General features: G+C 43.3%; 1 protein-coding gene across 8 annotated transcripts in view; it reads left to right on the forward strand.

The window, feature by feature from the left end:
- Positions 1 to 3,486: 3,486 nt before the first annotated feature.
- Positions 3,487 to 26,040, forward strand: part of si:ch73-103b11.2 (myosin phosphatase Rho-interacting protein) — a 104,660-nt gene continuing 82,106 nt past the window's right edge. For all 8 annotated transcript variants that reach the window (XM_061225666.1, XM_061225645.1, XM_061225705.1 and 5 more), the window contains exons 1-3: positions 3,487 to 4,596; positions 9,505 to 9,582; positions 15,556 to 15,621. In XM_061225666.1, coding sequence (XP_061081650.1) covers positions 4,477 to 4,596; positions 9,505 to 9,582; positions 15,556 to 15,621 — 264 coding nt within the window. In that variant the 5' untranslated portion in view covers positions 3,487 to 4,476. The remainder of the gene's footprint in view (positions 4,597 to 9,504; positions 9,583 to 15,555; positions 15,622 to 26,040) is intronic.

The following is a 26,040-nucleotide window of genomic DNA, read 5'->3' on the forward strand; positions in this document are numbered from 1 at the left end:
AATTGTTTTGTTGTGCTGTTTTCTGTCTCTTCAAATAACAACACTTAAAGTGACCCCATGCTGGCTATTCTACCTATTGTTCTTTACATAGCTAGTATCCTACATTGTGACGCCTAGTCCCATTTAGAGCATCTGGATTGAGTAATCTTGAAAAGTCTTGAAAACCAATGTTGCTTTGAAAAACCAGCTCAAAAGTCAAATGGATTACCTGATCCTGGATAGCAAAACATGGGATTTCCAAATCCGCATCATTCTGATCCAGATTAAACTTTTGAACGACTGGGTCTTGGAGGAGTGCTGTTCAGGGCATTTCATTTTCTCTCCAATCTTGCAGCCATTTTGTCTTCCACAAGAAAAAACAAGGGGTCATCATGATTTGTTTGAACCAAAAGTGAATTAACTTACTTGCCACCAAATAATTTTAAAGTAACATGTTATTCAGTTCCTCATAAAAAGCAAGTTCGCCATCTAGCCAACTCTAGTTAAATACCACAATTACATATGCACCACTACGCACGTGTCAGAAGAGGGCGTCATATGATTTCAAACTGGAGAACTATTGCAAACAGAACTGTATGTTTCTTTACAAGTTCTCTGACGTGTTTGTTCCAGTACAGTACAACATATTGAGGTGGACCATTACTTCTGCGAGGGTATTAAATTGTATTGGTGACTTCAAGTTGAATATGTTCTATCTAAGCATGCTTTTTTAAATAAAATAATTAATGTTTCCTGTTTTGTCACAATATGTATAAATAATGCAAGCCTCTCAGCATCCTTGGCAGAGTAGCATTTGTAACCATATGGGCTAATTGACCGAATTTGGTTTTGTTCCACGCATCTGCAGTGCAGCCAAATATTTGGACAGTGGCACATTTTTTGTTCTTTAAAGTGCACAATTCTATCTTTAATTTGAGGGTTTTTACATCCATATTGAGTGAAAAATGTAGGAGTTACAGCCCCTTTTATATGTAGTCCCTCCAATTTTAGGAGACCACAAGTAACTGGACAAATTAATACAAACTGAAATTGAAATAAAGTAATTATATTCAATATGTCCTTGCAGATCAATGACTGCCTGAAGTCTATGACCCATAGAAATCATCAGATGCTGAGTATCTTTCCTGGTAACGCTCTTCTTCAACTCCAGCGAGGGATATTTGCCTTCAGTCTGGCCTTCAGCAAGTGAAATGCATGCTTAATTGGATTGAAATGAGGTGATTGACTTGGCCAGTCAAGATTCCTTTTGGCCTTTTTGGTTGCTTTGGCTATATGTTTTGGATCATTGTCCTGCTGCATGATGACGTGTGGTCCAATCAGTTTTGATGTATTTGCTTGGATCTGAGCAGACAACATGTTTCTGTACTTCGGCATTCATCCTGCTACTGCCATCACCAGAGACATCAATGAACACAAGTAAGCCAGCACCTGTGGCATCCATACATGCCCAAACTATAACACCCCAACCACTATGTTTCTCAGATGAGGGGGGCGGGGCATGCTTTGGTTTTTGGGCAGTTCCTTTTAGCTTCCACACTTTGCTCAATCCATCACTCTGATACATGTTCATTTTCATCACATCTGTTTATAATATTTAGTTCTAGAACTCAACAGGTTTTTTAAAAAATATTTAAATGGCTGGCATTTAGAAACCACTTTATCCAAAGCGCTGTAAAATTGATGCTTCTCATTTACCCATTCATACAAACACTCACATTCCACATGCAAGGCACCAACCAGCTTGTCAGGAGCATTTGGGGGCTTGGTGTTTTGCTCAGGGACACTTCGGTGGGATCGAACCGGCAACTCTCCAACTGCCAGATGACTGCTCTTACCGCCTGAGCCAATGCCACCCCATGTAGGTTTTTGCTAATTGTAACCTGGCCATTCTATTCTTGAGGCTTACCAGGGGTTTGCAATGTGTTATGAACCCTCTGAGTTATGCTGACATATGCTTTGACACATGCCTACACCCTGGAGAGTGCGCTTCATCTTTTGAACAGTTAGAAAGGGACTTTTTGCCATTGTGGAGCTCACCAGTGCATTCTTGCTTTTTAACAATTTCAAGTTGCGGTTAACACACCTAATTGTTTGGCTATGTCTCTCATTGATAAATTCTGATTTTCCAACCTAATGATCGCCTGCTTTACTGACATTGACACTTCTGTGGTCCTTATGTTGAGAGACACCAACAACAGACTCCAAATGCAGATTGCACTCTTATAATCAACTCTGGATCTTTTGCTAGCCCTTTTATGCATGAACAAATGTTGTAACTTAACACACCTGTGCAAGAAATATTTGAGCAGCCAATTACTGGGTGTCTTCTCTGGTGATGCTCTGCCAGGCCTGTATTGCAGCTAGTACCTTTGGCAGCCATACATGCCCAGACCATTACACCCTCACCACGTTTCACAGAGGAGGTTGCATGCTTTCGATCTTGGGCAGTACCTTCTCCCCTCCATACTTTGCTCTTGCCATCACTCTGATACATCTATCCACAAGACCTTTTTCCAGAACTGGTTGCTCTTAAGTACTTCTTGGCAAACTGTAACCTGGCCATCCTGTTTTTGCAGCTGATCAGCAGTTTGCAGTAAGCCTCTGTATTCATGACAGTTGTTTGGGGATTTTTCTTTATTATGATTTGAATTCTTCTGTCATCAGTTGTAGAGGTCTTGCTTGGCCCGCCAGTCCCTTTGTGATTAGTACGCTCACCAGTGCTCTTCCTTCTTAATTATGTAAACAGTTGATTTTGGATTGGCCGATGTCGCCAACCATTTTATTCTTGTTCCTCAGTCTCATAATGGCTTCTTTGACTTTCATTAGCACAACTTTGTTCCTCATGTTGGCAAACAGAAATAATCATTTCCAGAGGTGATCAAAAGAGTAGAGGAAAGACGAGGTGGCAAATCAAGATGTAATGGATCTTTGACCCAAACATTATAGAGGGCACTGAATGTGCCTATTGTAGCTAGCGTTGAGAGGGACTGCAACAGTCTTGCAGCGTGCGCCACCCTACTGCTCGATTGTTACTTGTATTTTGCAGTCGTGATCAGACACAATCAACAACACAACTTAGCCGTATAACTATAATACATCAAACTTGTCAGCTATCAGACTGTCCAGAGTGGACCAAAGTATTGCACGTGCTGTCGTTGTCGACCGCAAGTAATTATCATTAGCTAACCTACTAGCTGACGAGACGGGAAATCACGCTGACCCCTATCAGTCAAGCGCTCAAAAAATCAATCTCGATTCTTTGGTGCTGTCAGTCAACCAGCAATATATCTGGTTCAAAAAAATGCTAATGCATTTTTGTTTTTCTATTGGGTAAATTTTAGAATGTTGCTTAGTTACTGTGCGTATCATTTATTGCTATTGGTGTATGTAATTGACAATCATCTAATTATTCTTTCCCAAGCTCCCTCCTCCTTTTCTGATTTACGTTGGAGTTTCGAACTACCAACAGTAGACTACTGGCTCGCCAGTCGAGTTCAGTGCGGTGCAAACTAACATGCGCTGTGAGTGAGCCCTACGTTTGTAAGAAGTAGCTAGCTAGCTAGCTTGATAGTAGCTAACGAGCTAGCCAAGGAAAGCCGCAGCATAATAAACCAACGACTTGATGGTGGCAGACTTGAACTAAGTTAATAACTGTATAGGACTTCGCTCGCTTCGCTTTCTCTGTGTTGTATTTGGAAGTTGACTCATACAAGACCCCACCTGAGACAGCGTGCACCCAAAATCTGTGAAGAGTTTAATTTTCGGTCTCGAAGAATTGGATGTGTTACGTTAGCAGCCTGGAACGCCAGATCGAACGAAGCTTCTGGGACTGGTGCTCTTATGAACTGGACTAGTGTCACCTGCGTACCCTGTAGTAGTACGCTGCTCCAGACTGTAGCTAGCTTGCGAGTTAGCAAGCTAGCTAACAACGGAAAATAGGAATGCCATTCTGCAATATAGACAACAACGTTGATGGCTTCGTCATTACATTAGCTTGGTAGCGAACATGAAAGAAATAGCCAGGAGAGTGAACTCAAAAGTTATCCATGCAACATTAACTAGCCTCTGCATATAGCCATACTTGCTAGCTGACTAACGTATCATAAAGATTTCTATTGCTTCGCTTGCTAGCCGACCATGGTTGCTACCACGAAAGAAATAATGAGCGTGGGTTTAGCTGGTTAATTGGCTAGACAGAGCTTTCCCATTTTTTGATGTTGTATAACGGTACTAATTTATCTGGCTAGTACAGCGATATATCGGGTGGTTTGTCTCTTTTCGACAAGTTGTGTTCTGGCATTTGGAATGGTTTACTATCTCTTCAGAACACCTGGGAACTATGGACAGTGCATTTTAACGCTAACGTTAGCTGCTGCAACCCCAAGCCTGTACTGTTGAAGAATCTGCGCAGTTTTTTACATCAGCGATTTTAAGGGAATCAACCAAGTCATTAACGGGTTCGCTAATTTCACAACGATGTCATCCAAAGATAATCCTTGTCGGAAGTTTCAAGCCAACATTTTTAACAAAAGCAAATGCCAGAATTGTTTCAAGCCGAGGGAGTCGCATTTGTTGAACGACGAGGATTTAAACAAGGTAAACTTAGCATATTTAGCTGTGTTCTCTATGTCTGAAATGTTGCCAAGTTTGCTTATGTTTTTATTTTTGGGAGTATTAAATTGTTTTCCCCCGACGAAGATAGTCATGATGACACAGTTGCTCCATGGACTAACTACATATAACCTTATCCAAATACCCTCCTAACTGACAAATGGTTATTTGAAGATTTGGTGTCTGGATACCTTAGTCTAGCTAGAATAATTTCAATATTTATCCCTAGCTAACATTAGGCGAGTAAACTCTGGGTTGCTCTGAAAATATCTCTCTTAACTTGCATCGTAACGTTAGGTGTTAGCATAGCGCAGTAGCAACATTTTATCAGGGATAGCATGATTCAGCACAGATTTTTAATCGAAATGGTTAGCTAAATTACGTTTAATTTATTCTTTATATTCTTGCATTTGAACTACGCCTTTTAAATTATTTACAACGAACAGGCGTGGACGTACAAAAGAGCGAAAATGCGTAGCTATTTCTACCAGCACGGAGCTAGCTGTCTGTTTTTAAATGGGATTTTCACGAATGTTTTTGTACAGTTGTCCATATTAGGAACCCCATACCCTGTTGCTTATCAGCAGTTATCCTCTGACGATTTCTTGAAATGGCACTTAATCGCACGTAGGCCTAATCTAAAATATTTACATTAGCTAGAGTTTTTAATTTAGCTGACTACAAGAACCACGCAGATCGAGTATTGTGTGGGGTTTATGCATTAGCGAAAGTAGACGAAAACTGATCCCCAGGGACGCAGCAAAGCTCTCAGACATTTCTTTTTTGGGTAGGGGGGGGCTGAACTTAATCCAAAAGTTCAAGTAAACAGAGGGGTACTTTTAACTATAAGCTAAAAAAAGAATCAACGTACTTTTTATTTTCTTATTTACTTATTCATTATTTATAAACGTAATTTGTGTTCCCGAATCAATGTGATTATTGATGTGTACTAAATTAACCTGCATTGCTGAAATATAAAGAAGCAGGGCTTAGTTGAATTTCTTGAACGGGACAGACCTTGAGCATAAAATTACAGTCTGTCCGTCGGAGGAGTTTACATTTTTCATTATCAATGTGATGTAGCCTAATTTGCAAGCATCAGGCAGCTGATTTAGCCGTGTGTGCTTTAACCGGGCGCACATGATTTTGACGGGTCTGAAAGATGCGCAACAGCACTTTTCTCACACCTTTCTTTGGGGGTAGATAAATACGACGTAACATCAGTGTTGCCGTTTATTAAACTTTTCGCAGTCCTCATTTCACCCTTGCTCCTCAATCGGTATGCACCATTAATTCGGTTGCAACAGTGCCATTGTGATGAATTGTAAAAATACAATTAGCTTAGTGATACCACGGACCGGGGTATAATTTTGATCTTTGGGATTGCGTCACTTGAATGAATTGTCGTGGCTGGTGCGAGGGGGTCGCAGCAAAAGCCAGGAGCTGCAAAACGACTTCTATAAATGTAACTTTTGATCTCCACTGTCCCTTGGTAGGTCCAGCCTGGTCTTAAACCTGAACTCCCACCAATTGTGTTTGCTTTTTATCAATTTGAGATATTTTCCCCATTCCTTCCCGGCCTACTTCATTTAATCTTAAAAGAGATTAGCTATAAAATCTTTTTTGGAGGGTAAGGTGTCTCCTGCAAGTCGTGGGCAGGAAGGCTGCTCCACAGGCAGAGTTGCAGCTTGTCTGTTGCGTCAGCGTGTTTCTCTGTGACAGGTGATTCCCCTCGGGGGGGGTAGGAGGGCAGCCTGAGAGCGCTATGCTGCATGTCTCATTTCTGCCCCAGCAAACAGATCCAGTGTCAAAAAGCAGAAATTCTGACTTCATCTCTCTAGAGCAGTGCTGTTGAGGACTGAGAGGAGTACTTATTCCAAACTAAACTGGGGTGGAAATGGCGTGGCATGTGATATGCGGGGTTGAATTGCTGACTAGGTTGAGAGACACACTGTTTTTCCCCTCCTGTAACACATGGATTTATTTTTATTAATTTAACATTAACAAAGGTGATCCATGTATCATTAATGGGATTAAAAAAAGATCCAATTGTATGACCTATTTCCTGTGCCTAATTGAGAACAATACTCTTGAGTGTTCAGTCTGTGCTGATGTCAGGTAGAGTTAAGGTTTCGCATGGCCTGAATGGTGAAGCTGACTGTAGGCTTGGTTTAATCAGTGAGCATGTCTGTGGGTTCAGTGAGCCATATGCTGAAGATCTTTAATTAATGGGGCCCTAAAAGGCCTTGATCTTCAACATCCACTGACAGACAAGCATGTCAACATGGGTAGAGTCTGTGGGTAATAACAATGTGGACTGCTGTATTTACAGTCCCCACCAAAAGCATTGGAACAGTGAGGTCAATTCTTTTGTTTTTCCTATACACTGAAGATAGTTCAGTTTGAGGTAAAAAGATGTACATGCTGACTGATCTGAATTTCAGCTTTTATTTCCTGTTTTATTTATTTATTTAATCTAGTTTTGTTAAACAACTTTTGTATCAGACAGCCCAATTTTTAGGTTAGCAGATGTGCCAAGATGTGTCCTGTTCAGTTGATTGGTTAAGCAATAAATAGTTCTGAATGTCTACGCTTGGTTTTAGCTTTGGGTTTTGCCTGTGAAGACAGCATTTGTGTTAGGAAAGATAAACCAACAGGAAGACCAGAGAGCTGTCTTTGGGAGAAAAGCAAGCCGTTTTGAAGCTTAGAAAAGAGGGGAAATCAATCAGAGCCATTGCACAAGCATTAGGGACATCTTGTACAACAACTTGGAATGTCTTGAAAAACAAAGAAACCGCTAGCGTACTGAGCAACAGACATCGAACAGATCTACTAAGGAAAACAACAACAGTTGATGACAGAAATATTGTGAGAGCTGAGAAGGAAAAGTCCCAAAACATCAGTCGATGACATCACAAACCATCTCCACAGGGCAGGGGTGAAGCTATTTCAATCAACCGTTTGAGTTCAGAGATGGGCCACAATGGTCTGGAACAAAGTTTTCTTGACTGATGAGACCAAGATTAACCTCTACCAAAGGATGGAAAGGCCAAAGTGTGGAGAAAGAAAGGGACCTGCTCATGATTGAGAACATACAAGCTCATCTGTGAAGCACCCGAATGTATTCCGTGTATAGCAAAAACAAAGGAATTGGCCTTGATGTTCCAATACTTCTGGAGGAGACTATAAAATTTTGTTGGGTTTAAAATACATATATTTTTAATTCTACCCATTCCCTTTTCCCAAATGTAAATTTTCCCTGTCCATTTCCATTACAAATGTGGTTCTTAAGGAGAGTAGGGGATTAAACGCATGCGCAAATGACCACATTTAACCATTGAAGGGAAAGGCCTGACCTAGATCTGTCTTCCCCACCCCACTCTGTCCCCTCTGAGCTTACTGCACTCAAGATGACCTATCTGTGAATATGCGTACAGAGAGATGGGCTTCCTCGAAGGCTGTTTCACTTATTTTGAGGAGCAGAAGCTGTAGAACAAATTCTGGCCTGTTTTGGTCCTGGCTGTTCCTAACTGATCATCAGGAATATCACTGTTGTCATTTCAGGCTCAAACTCATATTCTGAAATGAGTTCAGCACTTTCTCGATCTGTAGACCTTATAGACAAATGTCTGGTCTAAAATGAATGGCAGCTAAACGAGTGGATAAGGAGGTATTGAGACAGATCATTGTTTTGAATTGTCATTTGAAAAACCGAATTTAACAAGACCAAAGGGCCTTTGTCCACAAAAGTAACCTTAGCTTGTAGGCCAATATGTAACTGGATAACTGAACAGGGAAAAATCTTGATGCTTGAAAGTGAGCAAAAAGTCAGTGTTTCCTTGGTCATTGTTCCACTTGGTCTCTCTCCCCTCTTACCTTTGCAATTGGTCAACACCATGTTGGTTGAGGGCTGTTCCAGTTTTTACAGGGTTACCTCAGATAACTGTCCTTAAGGCGCCCTGTATGAAATACATTGCAACCAACCCTTGACCAGAATCTTGTGATGAAAATCTGCGTCTTCTTGCATAGCCTAACCAGTATGTTGTTACAAAGTTTATGTAGTGTCGTATTAAATAAGTGTTCTTCAACTTGGCAACTAAAATAAATCTTTCTGCCAATGAGAAATGTTACCTTTTATGACAGTCTTAAACATAATGAAAGGAAAGCCTCTGAACACCCCCCAGTCCACCATACACCCTCATCCCAAATGAGGCTGCAAGCGGTGATGTGATGTTTTAGGGCATAATGGAGAGCGAGTGATTTACCTTAAAACTGGACAGGTTTATCAGTCATCAGATGTCTTGTTGCAAAAATGGAAAAGAAAATAACATTTCATTTTAAAAGTTAACTTGGCTACAGCAGCATTTTGGCAATATTTTTAGAAGTTGGCAGTCTAGCAACATAACTTTAATTCTTAAAATAAAATAAAAAAACATGTAGAAATGAAGTGAATATTTTCAATCGAGTGGACTGCTTCGTCATATGGCTGATAGATTTGGCGAAGTGAAACATCCCCTTGTGGTTTGATGTGCGATAAATTCTTATTCCTAAAAGTGATGTAAGATTATTTTATATGAATAAAATTGATATATTTCATTTACAAACCTGAAAAGGAGCATGGCTTTGTTCATTCATAAAGCTTACCTGCAATGTATGAACCTTATTTTGGCTGATTATTCCTGTGGCTTGTTAATCGTCTTTTGAAAATGTGCTTTATGCGAATTTACAGTCCTGGAATATAATAAAATGCTAATTAGGCTATGAGACACAAGATCACCTGCTGAGTGGGGAGGGGGTATTTAATGATAAATGTGTTTGTTGAAAGTATTGGATGGATGAATCCTTTGCAGTTCTGTTTCATACATGTACTGATATTGCTCTGTTCCCTTTCAGGCTAAACCTATATATGGAGGTTGGTTGCTGCTGGCGCCGGAGGGGACAAACTTTGACAATCCTTTGCACAGATCTCGGGTAAGAGAGCACCTCCCTTGCAAAGTTACAAGGCCATTCTCTGTTGCTATACTGTGTGGATGTTGAAACGGATTCATAAAGCAGAATCCATTTTTGTTTCTGGAAAAGTCTTTGAACAGAAACCTCCCCCCAAAAAAATAATTGAATAATTTCAGTGCTGGGAACTTTTCAGCCAGAAACTTTCCCTGGGATTTAGGTTATCATGGAACTGCTCCTGTTGCCTTTTAACCAGGTCAATGTAGTTCTAGCGATCTAATGCAGAAGTACAGAATACTGTGGCGGCTTTTGTACTCGACAGCTTTAGATTCAGCAGCGGAACAGCTCGAGCAGAATACCTGCAAGATGCTTTTAGGGGCCTGCCTGTCCCTTTTCAGGATCTGGCTCGTGGGCCAATGCAGTCTGTGGAGAATGAGCTCTGGCCCCTACCCAAAGAAAAATAGATGGCATTCCTCACATCTGCAAATGCTGCTGCCTTCACTCTGAATACCACCAAATTAACTTCAGATCCTTCACTGCAGCTGGAGATTGACTTGTCATTTACGCTATAAAGGAGAGGTCACTCTTTCTTTTTTTCTTTGTTTCTTAATCCGCTTCATGGCATTTGAACTGTATTGGTTTGTTTTGAAATGGTGCTGTAATCCATCCTTTTGGGCTGCCGTTCTGGAATGAAACTGCAGATTAACATGTCAGTATTTCATAAAACTTCTTGGCTTGTTTATCCCTCTTGGAGCATTCATTAGGCGAGAGCTGCAATTAAACTTTGGTTGATTTGGTTCTTGAACAGCAGTGGTTTTAATCATTCGGTTTGGGAACTGTGCTGCCACCGAATGCCATTAGTGCCTTTGGCTTGCTGCAAAATATTTTGTTCTGAATACAGATGGGGCTGCAATGGTCTCTGCCACAATATATCCACTCTCAGAGCTCATTAGTTGCTGGAATTTATTTTCATCACTGAACTGGCTGGATAGGCTGTTGTCAAAGTGTATTTCTTTTACTCTAAAGTTGCCTCTTGGGTAGTTTGCAGGAGGTTCTTGAAGGGAACGTGTTTTCTGAAAGCACTTTGGGCCTGTTCATAATTCTTCCCCAGGCATAATTGGCATAATATTAAGCCCATCTCTCTGCAGTTCATCCTTGAGGAATATCACTGGCCTCCTACTGTACAGTTTGTACATTTGCCTCCTACACACAAAGCACATTGTTGGTGTATCCTGGAAGTGGATAACAAATAGTCTCCCCACGATCAGGCTTGCTATGCAATGCCTTAATGTCTTCCATATGGAAGGGATGTGGCAGGGAGAGCTACCCATCGACTTGCGTCAGTGTGCTGAATTTCATGAGTGCTGTGTACTGTTGGGGAGATCATGGCCTTTGCTTTATAGCCTTTTGGGTTTGAACGTGGCATAATTGCTTTACTGAAGCATTCCTCATGATGAAAGATTCAACTTTTTTGAATGTTTAATTAATGGCCTCCTTAGATAAGTATATAATGTTTTTGTGAGCCACTGTATTGAAGGGAACTCTATTGGTTACTCATTTTGAGGACCATTAGACCGATAGTCTTTAAGAGCGCAAAGCATTTCCTTATCTGTTTCCCCTTGTCCGGCTGGGTCCAAAAACCCATAACCAGCCTATATCCCTTAATTTTGACTTTATAATACCGATACCAGCGATACTGATACCCCGGTAAATCATTGATAACCCAGAATTTCATAAAATGAAACTGAAAAATAAAATGAAAATCTCGCAAACTTGCCATTATAAACATCATGACATCCTTTTTATTTCTAATTTGAAGTAGCTAGCTTGCAACCTTTGGTTCCATTTACTCAATTAAAAATGGTGATGAACTAGCTATGAATGAATGAATGAAACATATTAGCCTAGAGGGGATTTGTCTTGCAAAAACATAAGAAAGATGCTGCATGCGATACAAATCCATCACTGAACACAACCTACTGTGTTCACAACAGGGATTCCAGTGCAGCCCCTCAGTTTTTATTAATCTCAGGCGTCACCCCGCTGATTTTGCTTCTACAGTACGTCATATCACGGGGTCTATGTTTATTTATCTATTTTTCAGTGGATGGCAATCTTTTCGCTGCAGTAGAAAGCAATGTCAGGCACCTTTTCAGAAAGTATTGAATTTTGCAAAAGGCTGGGAGTACTGTCTTAAAATTTTGCTACTAATGTTTTTAGTACTAGCCTATGTCGTGCGACTGTAATTAAAAGAAGTAAGGTGGTGTCATTGATCGCTGAATTGAGGAAGAAGGGAAAGCAGATCCATGTGGAACTCCAATGTAAATATACAGTTTATTTCTAAATATATGTATTATACAATTACAGCTTTAAATATTTTTTCCCCAAACAACCCTTCTGTCTTATCTTTCAGAGGGCACCTTAGGCATCAAGGCCTATATTTTATTTACCTGTGGCAGAATTGGACTCGGGCAAGGTTTAGTTAGGACTCCTATCGACAGCCACCTCCCCCACAACACCCCTCAGTGCCGTAGAATATTCCGGCGTTCTGTGTCCTCGCATGCCTCGTCACCTCTCCGACCCCAGGAGCAGCGTTCTCAGTTAGCGGTAGCAGTCAGGCTGAAGGCCATGCTCCTCCATTCCACCACGGCGTTCACGATGTGCTGACGTGCTGCAGAGGACTCGCACATCAGCGAGGCAGCAGTGCACATTCAGTGCAGCTTATCCGTTATTTATGTTAGGGCACTTAGCGCAAAGTCAAGCAACATCAGAGCACCGTGGGAAAGTCCATTGTAAACCGACCAAAAAAAAGAACTTCAGGCTTCTTCCCCAGAGTGGAATTTTACTGTAATGAGGGTGGGATACAAGGAGATGCAGGGCTGCCTCTTTCTGTCAGTTTTATTACATGACTCTAACCGGCCCCGAATCAGTCTGACTTCAGAATTCTGGAGTTTAAAGGCAACTGTCTTTGTTTATTTCGCTTCCAACCCTTGAGGGACATAAACAGCCTTGCTGCACTGGCAATAATGGTCCCAGCTGAGCAATGTTTATGGACACATACTTTTTCCCCTAGTCGCTGCCAGATTCCCTGATCTGGTAATGCCCTGTAACAGCAGACAAATGTGGCAGTTGCCGGTCTTACGTAGTCTTCTGTTTTGCCTTGAGTCGCCACATTTTCGCCAAAGTTATGAGTCACATGGAATTGTATTGAACCCGGCCCTTTGCTCACTGGTTATTTATTTTTCATATATTCAATCAGGCACACTGATCGCAGGCCTTTGCAATCTTTGGCAGTCCTCCGCAGTGCCACCACCTATTAGGGCTGGGCTACATATCGCAGTAGTAGTTATTGAATGCAATTACGATCATTGCCCCCGTGTGGGGTACTGGCTTTCTATTTGTCGTCTGTTTCTCTTGACTTATACGTAATGCTGTACTATTAAATGTCCAAGAGGCCGTGTGAAAGGCTCCCAGGGAAAAAAATGGCACCACTCTTATCTATTGGGCGTTTGAGACCACCAATCAGCAGCAAGGCCTTTGACAAAAACATGCCACGTGAGCACATGGTAGTTGTACGACCTTGCTGCCAATTGGCTGTCTTATCAACACCCCTGCCCCCTGGAAGCGTTCTGTAATTATCAATGCGGCATATCGCCCAGCCCCTACCACCCATGACCTCATATGGTGTCCTCTGAGGTGAACCAACTTCCGACCAGGTTGTATTACTGATGCAGGGCTGTTTGCATAGGCACACGGGCCATTGTGGCACATGGGTTTACAGTGCACTGCATCTCACTCGGTCTGTTTGCTTATTCGCCCATGTTGCTTTGCTGCCTTTGTGCGCAATCTCACTTTGGGGTTTTCACACGTCCTTGAGCTTGTGTTGCGTACGGTTTGTTTTGCCTTTGGGATCATTCGCTGAAAAAAGCATTGACGGAGATACCGAAGCAAGGTGTTCGAAAGGAGCTTAAGTGGGCGGCTCGTTCCCCTCGGCCCAGGCTGTGTTTATGTTGTGTGGCTTCTGTGCGATTCTGAGGCGGGGAGTCACGTGTACCCGTACGGCATTGTTCCGCTCTCTGGCAGGGCGGAGGGGTCCCGCACTCTGGTTCCCACAAACGCAGTGCAGCCTGGGAGCCTGAGAGTCGGGGGAGAGCAGAAAAGCGGCCGACGCTCTGCACTCTGGGCCGTGGGCCCGCTGAGTCACAGGGAATCAGCTGCACAGATCCTTGCAGCCAGAGAACGTAGAACAGGAAGGACTGTAAAGTAGGGAAATTTCCCCTCTGTCCAACCAAAAGCTGAAGAAAATGGGATTTGGCAGCATGTGTGTTTACAGTACAAGCTGCACTCTTTATGTACCGTGCTTCTCTGGACTTATTTTGTTAATTCCACATTCAAACGGGGGAAAGGAAGTCTCATGTTTGATTAAAGGATGAAAAAGCTGCATGTGGGAAGTGAGGTTTCTGTGGGGGGTTTGGGTCTAATCAGGAAGAGGACCTCTGAACATCTTGGATGTGGAGCTTCTTTTTTTTCAGGCCTAAAGTTTAATCCTGACCCCAATGTGAGTCTGGGGATTTCTTGTGCAAACCTGCCCAAAACCATCACCAAGATGGATGTGCTCTCTCTGGGAATAGACCTTTGACTTTTTAATTTTTTGAAACAGCCTCATTTGAAAATGTCCATCTGATTAAACTGGCTAGCTTGCAGATATCATTTACGCAGTGCTGTGCTGGCTTATGTCAACTGGACAAAAAACAGATTTTCTAAGTTGATAAAAAAAATTTTGACCAACAACTTATGCTTTGTGCAATAATACAATAATAGGCTTCTTTTCAAACTGAGAATTATAATGCAGGCCATGTGGATATGGACAAAGTAACTAAAAAAACTAAAAAAACATTGTAAACTACCTGCTTCTTTCTAAGACACAGCAAATAGGGATGCCCCAAGATCCAAAAAACAGTCCTAGCCTCCTCAGAAAGGGAGACCTTGGGGACAGCGAGATGGCAGCCCCAAAGTTCATTGGTCCCTTGTTTTTGTAAACAGCGGCCCCCACTCCACTAAATACATGTGTGAATTTTTTAAGAATACTGTTTAAAAGTTTAAAAGTCGTATCTGCTTGGAGCCCATTCACTTTGGAATCTTTGAAGCTCAATATCTCAAAACTCTAATGAATCTAGATAGAACCTTCGATTTCTCAGCTCATGTTTTTATTATTTTTATACACATTCTGGTGGCTTGAGGCTGAAGGCTTGTTAGTGATGTCTGGTAAAACCCAAACCTCAAGGTCCCACCAGACCAAATGAGCTGCGATATTGAGTATCAAAACTAGTTTGCAGCATTTCTTTTGTCAGCCCAACCCTACATTAAGAATTGTATAATTTTATAATTGTATAATTGTATCCTCTCTTGCTAATTTAGCTTGCCGTCTTTTGGCAACAGACTTCACTTTTTAACAGAGCATGGTATTATGTTGTATTGTCTTATACCTCTCCATGCACACTGAAGGCATATTTTCTAGTATTTGTTGTTAGAGACTATATAATGTAATTTGCAGGATGCAGGTGTGTAGCAGGAGAGGGTCAGTTTGCCATGAGCAAATCCATATCCCTTTAATGAGATTATGGAGGAATCCTGGATTAAACAGTTGGAGGCATTGGTGCTGTTAATCTCCATGCATTCTGATGGAAGGTGCTTTTACAGCTCTTGGTATTTATGAGCTTGTGTGTTTTCTCTCAAAGGTCAGACCCCCACTGATCAGTTTGATGCACCAGCCAGCCTCATTAGACCTTTAGTGGGGGGGTCACATGGGGAGCATTTTAGGCTATTTAGAGCCAACCTGGGAAGCCAGGTGATGGGCAGTTAATCAGTCTGTCAGGAAAGACCTGGGGTGTGGTAGGAATGGGAAGCAGACCCAGCAGGGTTTCAATGGCCAACATGTGTGCTTTACCAATTTACGCATGACTGAATACTGACTGAACCCTTTTCTCTCCCCCACAGAAGTGGCAAAGGAGGTTCTTCATCCTCTACGAGCATGGATTATTACGCTATGCCCTGGACGAGATGGTGAGTGAATGTGCCATCCTCAATGGCTGGTCTAGAGAGCCAGAGCATATTTGTCACATTGGATGAGTAACGCAAATGTTTCCAAATATAAAATGTGGTGTCACAAGCAGCCAAACAATTGATGGCATGCAAAGTATTTTTAAGTGCAAGTTTCCGTGACAGTTCCGACGAGTTCTTCATAATCGCGTCTGAATTTTTCTTATTTTTTCCTTACAAGAAATGGCTTCTTGTTTAGGTAGCTTTCTACAGTTATCTTCTGTACGGAGTATCGTGGTCATTTGTTTGTGCGACTCTCGTCCATGGGGTTTCATTTCGCATGCTGGCGCAGTTTATCCTCTACTCATCTTGGACATGCGACAGGGGGAACGAGGATGTGCTTTACGTGCTTTTAATTCTTTCCTTCCAGTTTTCACCCTCCTATGTACACATTGCTTCCTCATGCAACAGGGCTGTAGAAGTGGTCCTCCCTGTTGTCACTGCACTGTTGACTGAGAGCTGCCCTCGAGCGTTTGCCCTACGCTGATAAGCATCTTGTTTTCTGAAACCTTACGTGGTGAAAGGAGTGAGATGTGGTCTCGTGGTTCAGACAGGGGGTGGATCGGGTTTGTGTTTACCCATCAGGCTCCGGGAAAAGGGCAAAGGCACACGCCGACTACAGGGTACCTGGAAACTGCAGGCCTGGGGAAGAAACTGGAAAAACCTCTCTCAGCTGCTTCAGTGCACTTGTTTGCCATTCTACTGCTGGTGAAGTTGGCCCGCATGTCATTTCCTCATGCAGTTTAAGCTCATAGTTTTTGGCACCTTATCTTTTCCAGTGTGTCTTTCTGTTGACTGCCAGCATTTGCCACATTTTCAGAAGCAAGCGTGGGCACTTCTGTATTGATTACCAGCCTACGCACATATTATGTAATGACTTGGACGGTGATGTTGGAATGGGAAAAAAATCCCGCTTTTTGTATTACTCACAGTGTTGAATAAGAGACGAAGATGCGTTGGATGTTTCAGTGCTTTTGACCTCTCACCGTAAAGTGATATTCTCTCTGGTGCTTGTTGGCCGAGAGCGCCGTAGAGTACTGTTGCATAAGAGGCCGTTGGAAGGGGGGGTGCGGTGTGGAGGCAGGACGATGGCGTAGGAAAGTGCATGTGGGTGGGAACACAGTACAGCCTTTGGGCCTCAGTGTGGGCTCCTGCTCAACAGTTCCAAATCTAACTGCAAATTCCTTTGCAGGTTTGTGGTCTCCAGTACGCGTGTAATGTACCATACTTTACACAGTTTGTCTCCGGTACTGAGGGCTGCTCCTGTCCATTTGCCTTTTTGTCTTTTCAGGTATCTCTGCCTTGACACATGGTAAATTCAGCTCTCTTTGCCCTGCTTGATGTTCGTTCCTGTTTAGTGGGTAGAGGTCTTGAAAAAAGATTGCTATTTGCATTGCATCATTTTTTTATACGTGAATGATACTTCTGCTGATCTATACAGAGTGGCGGAGCACAAATCTAGCATGGGTTTTGTCATATTTTGTTTGTCCTTGTTGGTAAACAAAGTAGGAAACCACTGAAATTTTGAAACACGGAACATTGCAGTCTGAAGCTAACATTTATGTGAATGATGTAAGATTATGCTTTCAAATGCTAATTTATGCCATTTATTTCCATTTAAGAGATGTTTATAAATGAGTCCTTGGCTCATCGGTTGTGAGAATTCCCGTAACTTGGCTGATGTGGCCGCGTTGATATTGGTCCCCCCTCCAGGCCCAGTCCAGCCCTCCCTGGTGGGCCAGCTGGCAGCCAGCGCCGTACCAGCAGATCTCTCATGTTGCTGTTTGATGCGGCAGGCTATGCCTCCTGCTGCCTTCACATGCCTGCACTGAGGCCCGTCCAGGGCAGGTGCAGCCCTGCACATCTTTCTCCAACCCAAAGATTCCTCTGAAAGTCCTTCACCATGCAGTATTTACAGAAGACAGCATGCATCTATTCTTAGTGAAAAAGGGCGCACAAGCAATTTAATCTCTCTAAGGCTGCTCAAGTACTGTATGCCTTGTCTTGAACATAAAAAACGCAAGTTGATCACATTCGCTAAGCATACACTATCCATTTGAAAAGGAATAAAAAATCTATCCCTGTGCCACATTATTGATATCAAAATAACGGCAAGCTAAACTTTCACCAATATATTTCAGAAAAACTAAACAAGCCAGATTCCAAAGGAGTGCTGCCCAAGTTATTGTCCATTACTTGTCCCTGTGTTTCTTAATTCATCTCATCTTTCGCTTAGTTACTTGAAGGAGCACTGTCACGCTTGTTTCAGTTAATCTTATTTGGACTAAATGCTTAAATTATGTGTTTGTATCACCGTTAGTGTAGCCGTTTCCTAAATATGGGGCAAAACTTTTTAAAACAAAGCTTGAATCTCAAGCCTGTGTTTCCCAGAAACTAAAACTCCGCCCTTGAACGCAGAGACTGGTTTATGGATGGTCACCCATCCAGGCGAACACATGACACTTCCACGAAAATACGGTAACGTTAGCATAAAAATGTCACGGAACCTACCTTGGCTAGCCTGAGCGGTATGACGGACAGCTCTGACTTCGCCGAGTTAGAGGACAGGCTTTTCGATTTTGATGAAGAAATCCAACCTTACGGTTTTTAATCGGTATTTGCAGAGGAAGAATTGCATGAGTGAGAGAGAGAGACAGACAGCGGAGGACAAGGCAGCCGAAGCTAACCGAGAGGATTAATCAGAAGAAGTATACACAATCAACGTTTTAATACAGCTTGTTATACCTATTTACTTAGTCTAAATTAATCCTTCTATTGCTACAGTTGGTAAGTTGGTAAGTACTGCTGGATGTAGGAAGTGCTTGAAGCTGCATCCTGCAGTAATTACCAACTTGTTCTGCAGCAATAAGAGGATTTATTGGAAGAAGTATCCACAACCAAGGGGTCCAGGAGGGCAACTAAGCCATGAGTAAGTAAATATCTAGCTAACAAGCTGTATCAAAACGTTGCTTGTCAAGCCGGCATGGTGCAGACTATATCCCCGTAATGGTTGAGTTTACTGCACTTAGCCTGATACAGAGGCTAGGTGGGCACGTCCCGAGTGGTCACCTAGAAGGAAATGCCAATGGATTCGAGTGGCTGGTAGATTGCCAGGGCTTGAGGTCCTGGGAGTGTGTTTGATGGAATTGGATGGAATTATCAGGAAAGCAGCAATGGTTTGGTTGCACCTTCCACTGTTTACTTGTGATGGCCTGTTATACTTAAGTGTGGCTTGGGCCTGATGAGGTTGACTAGCTCTACTATATCCAATCAAGCACAAGGCATCTACCGGTTGTTAAACTCCTCCGACAAGTTGACTTGAACAATCAAGACTTGGACTGTGGATATTGACGAGTTCCATAGGCTATAGTTGAGAACTGGTGGGTGACCTGAAGATGTCCAACTCTTGGACCCCCTACGGGGGGGGGGGGGGAAGTAAAGTGGCTGTCCAAAGACTTATGCAGGAGACCAGCGCAATGATGCTTAGGCGCCTAGTCCCGTTTGACGGCAGGAGGAATTTCTGGTGTGGGCTAGACTTCAGGTACAAGGGGTGGGGATACAAATTTCAGGTCAAACAGGGTGAGTGTTGGGTGGATTGGCAAACGGTGAGGGTTTAGTCAATGCCACTACATTGCTTTCCTACTGCTGTGGGCGAATGTGTACCCCATTCGCGAGTACCAATTTAGGGGTAGGACCAAGGCATGTGCCTCCTGGAATCCTGTTCACTAATCTTGAGTCATTATCCCTCGGTGTAGGGTTTACTATTGGCCAGCACAACAAGATATATATGACCCACCTGATCGATGAGGTAGAGCTTCGGATGGAATGTTCATTGGGAACCGTGATGCATGTAGAAGCCTGACCTGGTGTTCACGAACGACGGCACTGCTCTGGTAGTCAATGAAATTGTTCATTTTGAGTATGCCAATGACACCCTCTCAAGGGTCCAGGCATAAAAAAGCCAACTCTTACAGGCCTTATTTACCACACTTGTTGATGCTACAAAGGTGTATTTCTTTGGATTCCCACTTGGAGCCAGAGGCAAATGGCCCACCTGCAACAACCGTACCTTCGGCCTATCAACTGTTAGGGGCAAATCATATGCCACGGTGCTGGAAAGGAGGCTTCAGCTGATAGTTCAACCACAGATTCAGTAGGAGCAATGCTGGTTTCATCTAGGCCGCAGACCAGCTTTTCAGCTTGTAGATATTTGAGGGGGCATGGGAATTTGCTTGTCCAGTCTGTGTGTTTTGTGGATCTGGAGAAGGCTTATATCTGTGTCCCTCAAGGTATCCTGTGGAAGGTTCCGCAGCAGTATAGGGTGCCGGGGTCATCACAGTGAGCCATTAGGTCCCTGTATGCTCGGAGAGAGAGCTGTGTTCGCATTCTCGGCACTAAGTTAAGCTTGTTTACTGTGGGTGTGGTGTGCCTCATTTCCCCTTCTGTTCCTGATATTCACGGACAGGATGTCAAGACAGAACCGAGGTATGGAGTGTGTCCGATTTGTGGACATCTCTGTTGTTTGCAGATGTCCTTTTGGTTTCATCGTACTGTGACCTTCAACACTTCAGTTAGCAACTGAATGTGATGTGGTTGGAATGAGGATCAGCACCTCCAAGTCTGTGGCCATGGCCATGGTTCCATGATAGTTTGAGGAGGATGAGGATCTGATAAGGATGCCCCCTAGGCCCCTCCCTTTGGAGGTGTTCCAGGCACATCCCCCTGGGAGGAATCCCAAGAGCAGATCCAGGTCACGTTGGAGGGATCATATCTCACAGCTGGCCTGGGGCCCATGGGATCCCCCGGGATGAGTTGGAGGAAATTGCTGGGGTGACGGGTATCTGGGCTGCTCTATTTGCCCTGTTGCCACCGCAACCCTAGCCTGGATCTAGCGGTTATAAAATGGATGATGTAACTTGCAGGAAGATTTTAAATGAGGAGAAGAAACCAAACGATAAACACAAATTAACTTTCTGTGTGTTTACATGAGGTTCGAGGGTGCCGACGTCACTGTAAGGAGTGAAGGTCTTGCCATTGTAGTTAGTTGATGTCGTATTTAGATTTTATTTAATTTTGCACATCAACACTTGGCTCCACTTCTTGCTGCTTTTCCATCTTGCAGCATAGCCTTACGTAATCCTCTTAACTCTGGCTCGTTTGCTGTAATCTCCTGTGTGACAGTATTTAGCAGTCCACTGGTGAAGGTGGTAATGGTAAAACCTGACCCTGTGGTGACTTCAGGTTCACAAATGCTACCCTTTTGTTGGCATTTGCAAAGCAGTAAGAAATGCCACCTATATCCTCTCGGCTTGTGGGAGGAGCAGGCACATTCATCTGATCCCACAGTCCATCGAATGTGCAGCCAGCTGGCTCCCAATGGAAGAAAACGTGCTAATCCTGTCAGTGTGCTATCTGGTCCTAATTGGGGGGGGGGGGGCCGGTAGGGTGTAGGGATGGGACTAGGAGGTTACTGACGTTCAGGTCGATAGTCTGTGTGCCGTGTTGGAAGATGCAGAGCCCATTCCACTCATTATCGCCATTAACCTGGTTGGGAATGCAATTTTTCCATAAAATACATGAAGTATTTTATGCGTGGGCTGATTTAGGTACTGTGTAGTCACAGTTTGTAAACCCAGTGTGCAGGTTCAAGCCCAATCACTTGTCATTTCTGTTTTCCTATTGGTTAAACTGACATCAAAATGAGGCTTCAGTAGTGATGAACATTGAACATAGCACCAGGTTGCCCTAATACAGGATTAAAATATTTCTAATTTGGTATTTTGTGTATAATGCAACATACAGATCCTTACTCAGTTAATGAGTGGGCACTTGTGCACATAAAACTGCAGAACCACAGTTAGTTTGTAAGGATCAATTCCACTGGTTATTGTGTTGCCAGTCTTTCAGTAGGGAGAGGGGAAAGGCATGGAATCAGGGTAAAAATGAAGCTTTCCCACTGGACCTGCTGTATACATAGTCCTGTTGAGCAGCTGCTCTTTAATATGCTCGGTCTATTGGCAACGTCTTCGAAAGGAACCTGATAAAGTATCTGACATGTTTCTCTCAGTGAGTTTTTGGTTGTCATCATCATTGTTAGTCACTAGGTCTTTGAGTGGGCTCACAATAGAGCTGACCTGAACCAATGTCTAATGCCTGCCTATTAAGATTATATAAAAGCACTGGAGTTTGCAGTCAAAGGAGAAATTCAGAGCGGTTTCTGAACACATTTGTGTGTTCTTTTTGCCATCTCGCCCTAGAGTCCTGTGTCTGAAGATGACCAGCATGACCTCATTGTCCTGCTGAGTGAACATGTCATTCCTGAGGGAAGGAAAAACGGTAGTTAGAGCCATGTGGTGAGGTCAGGAGAGAGAGTCTTTCATCCTTCAACTTGACTAGGCCTGGGGTTTTAGTAAAGGTACATGGATTAAGTGAGTAAGCAGAGACTGGCATGAAGCATGGTAAAAAGGAACTGGAGGAGGCGTGATAAACATCCTGCTGATTCACCCAGAGATGGACGCCAGCATGAAACTGCTCAAGCAGGTGTCATTATTTGGCATGAATAAATGAATTATTCGCCAGCCCCTCAAGTTTCTGTCCCTGAGCTTGGAAAAAAAGGGCCTGTTCGATTAAAACATTTTTTATTTCAGGCTGGTAATAAGCTGTCTGGAATGCTTGGTGGCACTGCTTTCATAACATAGCCTTATATTGTTGCATTAAAATGCAACATATTTTCAGTGCTGGTGAGTTCAAATTGTTCTTTGACTCTGGGCAATGGTTTGTTTTCCCCGACCGTCAGGTCCGTCATGGCCGCTGTCCTTTGTGAACCCACACGTGAGTCACTGTGTGGCAGTCATCAATCTCTAACAGAGGGGCAGTTAAGCGAACAGTGAGGATGCTGACTTCCTCTAGTGCAGCCCATTCGACCACCAGGGAGAGAGCCAATGCTGTCACCACGGATCACTGTATCGGAGACCCATCCACACTGATCCACCACTAACCCCTGGGCTCTATTGTCCTGCGTCGTTCTCACACACAGTTTAATGGTGAATTTATGCTGATCGCAACCTGCAAAAGAGCATTTCTGAACCCACAGGCTCAGCTGTGGTCCACTGGCAGAGGGAAAAGTCTAACCGTAATTTATCATGAATATGTCACATATATGTAGCTACAACATGAGTCCTGCTTCCTCTCCCTCTTTTTCTTTCTCTCTCTTACACACACACACACACACACACACACACACACACTCATAAACACACACACACACACACACACACACACATTAAAAGGAACTTGCACACTCTTGTAAACGCAAACACCCACTCTACTTGTTAATTGGTAAACTCCTACACTGTTATCTGCGGCATGCTGCTGGAATCTTTCCTAATATACCGTTTGTGTTGTACACCAGGAGTGGCTCCGCTTTCTGTTAGACTGCTGAAATGCCCACAGCGCAGAAGCATCAATCTAAGCTACACTCCGACCCAGCTGTTAACTGTCCTGTACTTGGAGCTGTTAGGTTTTAGGAATGGACAGGCTGTCAAGAGGGAGACATCCAAGTGCTGCTTTAGCCATTACATGAAAATGTACTTGTAAAAGTCCAGTAATGTACTTGCCTATTTTATATATAAAAATTGCTCTTTGACTTGAAATGTTCGTTTCAGATCTCAGAAAAACCCCTTCTCATATGATGCAGGCAGTTCCCTGACCTGTAGTTGTAGCTAGGCATATTCATTTACTTGCTGACAAGCCTATCTTAGAATATCATGCCTCTACCTTTGAAATGGTCAGGAATAATGGACTGCTGGTTTTTAATCCACTCAATCCTGTCGGGCCATTAATGGGCTAATTAAGTGCATATCTTTACATTTTTAATAACCGGAAAGAGGGCAAATCGCATTCAGGTGAATTGATATATCTTCTTATTGTACTTGCCAGCTTTCAGTGCCAGAATTCAGTCAAGAGCAGTTATGTAAGCGATACTCCCACCTACGCTCCTTATTCTTGCAACACTGCAGAAATGATGTGCAGTTTCTTTTCATTGCAGCAATGTTATGGATTACGTAAAATAAAATTATTGGATAGTTTGAAAGCTGCTACATGAACAAAATGTGCCCTGCAACAGTCGTATTGACCCCAGAACATATTTAGAGTTTTACAAACTAATCGAAAAAGAGGAGAATATAAGCTCTCTAACGATACGGAAGTCATCTCTATACTCCAGATATCAGTGTCCCATTTGAGTGCCATCAAACCATGTTTTTGAGAAAGTTTTGTTGCGAGAGTTATGTGAGATACTGGGCTTACAAAACTCTGGGTCATATTATGTATAAACCCTTTAAAACTAGATGATGTGTTTGTTTGTGACTGGTGACAAGCTGGCTAGTGTCCAAACAATGCACTACTCCGGTGTTGCTTCCACTTTGATTTTGTACATTTAAAAGCTTTAAAACTATATTTTTACTCTTGAATTTACCATTAAGACATGCAGATTATTAAAGCCAATATATTGTTCTACAAAATGAATTTACAAGCCTAAAACAGCCCAAAATAGGATTTTTACTGTAAACCGAGGAGCTGTTGGCAGTGTCCTACAAATACTGGACTTTAGTGATATCCTAAATGCATGGTAACTGCTGCTTCTGCGTTCATTTCTTGATACTGCCAGTGATACTGCCTGACAATCACCTACACACCTTCTAAGGATTCTTTGGCAGCCCTCATCCTCCACTGGTCAGCTGAGGCAGTTGGTGAAGGTGGGATCCTCAAAAAGTGGGTATGTCTGGTTAGAGTTGAGTCAGGTGCTTCTGTTCTCTGCGGTCATCTCAGGCACAGTCACTGTTCAAAGAATAGGGTACAGAGGGACAGCCAACCCGCTTCCAAATGCCTGTGAACAGTTTGGCTACTGTCCTCCTGAACTTCCTGGTTCTTGGTCCAATTAGAAGAATAATTTCGCTAATTGGATAACATTTTCACGATCCATCTTTCCAATAGTCACTCCATTCAATGGGTTTGAGCTATTACTGGGTGGGCCATTATTACAGAGGTAAAAATGACTAATTTTAGTCATTCCAGTAGAGTGAACTGAATTGGAGTTGTTGAGTTAATTGGGGGTGAAAATGGCCTACAGCCCTTTGGGTCTGTCCACCCATGACGCACTTCCAGCAGTCAGACTGGTGAGGCCTTGTCCGATCCTTCCTGTCAGGTCAGGTGGACCGTCAAACCGCTGTGGTTGCAGAAGTGTGTGAGGCGGTGTGGTAAGACTGTTCAGTTGGACGGGGGCGTTTCCTCCCCTCTCAGGCCGGCTCGGTGCCGGGATGGTGTGGACTGCGGCAGAGTCTGGAGGTTTGGGGTCCCTGGCTGCGATTCTGTCATTATCTCGGCTCATCTCCTGAAGTGGCGTAGCGCTGGAGCCAGCGGCACTCGGGGCGGTGTGCCTGATTAGAGAGGAGGGAGAGATCGCTGCAGTCCGCCAGGCCTGTTCTGCGACAGCGCTACAAATCTATGTATCAGACCAAGTCTTCCATCTGTGTAATTACAGACCGGAGCTGAGGAGTGGGAAGGGGGAGAGAGCAAAGTGAGGGTGCATTGACATTTCAGTGGACGCGCATGTCTTACTTTGCACAAAGAGGTTGGCAAAAAAAATGGCAATGAGGATTTTAAATGGCAATAGCAGTCCATTTGTGGTGGGTTTAAATTCAGTGGGAACATCTGTGATGAGGATCTAGCAGTGTAACTGTGCAGAAACTATGCATGTATCCACACTCCCGTAATCGCAGTGTGTACACTCAGCGCTCCCCGCCATCTCCACAGACTGTTGAAAATGCCTCAGAGAGCTGTGAGGGTTTAATTGCACTCCCTGCATCATCCTGTTATGGAACAGGGTCTGCAAACAGGAAGTGGTCTCACTGCTGTGGGCTGAAGACACAGCAGAGTGGAGCTCTGTTTCCGAATGTGGGCCAAAGAGTCATGGGATGATGCTGTTTCCCACCCTGCGGGGGATGTCATTACACACTCTGCTTGGTGTGCCACAGACAGGCATTGGGTTCTTTCCAATATCTTATTTTATCCATCCACGTCTCCTCGCCTGACCTGGAAATCAATTGAGGTCCACCATCCTTAAGGACATTCCGATTTGTTAAATTTTCCTTGAAGGAGCAAGGAGGCTCCCGGAGGAGAAGTGTAGGCTTTTTGGAAGTCTTTTTTCGAAATGTGATGTACAACTGAAACGTCGCTTCAAGCTGATTTGAAACTGAGCAAGGATGTTCCATTTGCCTAATGCGTGTTGCCTCAGTTCCTCCATATTCATATCTCTTACTCATGTCCTCCCTTGGGTAGAGCTGAGGAGCAAGGAAAAGACGTGAGGAAGAGATGCAAAGAGGG

This window comes from Conger conger, chromosome 2, assembly GCF_963514075.1.
Source record: "Conger conger chromosome 2, fConCon1.1, whole genome shotgun sequence".
NCBI classification, from domain to species: domain Eukaryota; kingdom Metazoa; phylum Chordata; class Actinopteri; order Anguilliformes; family Congridae; genus Conger; species Conger conger.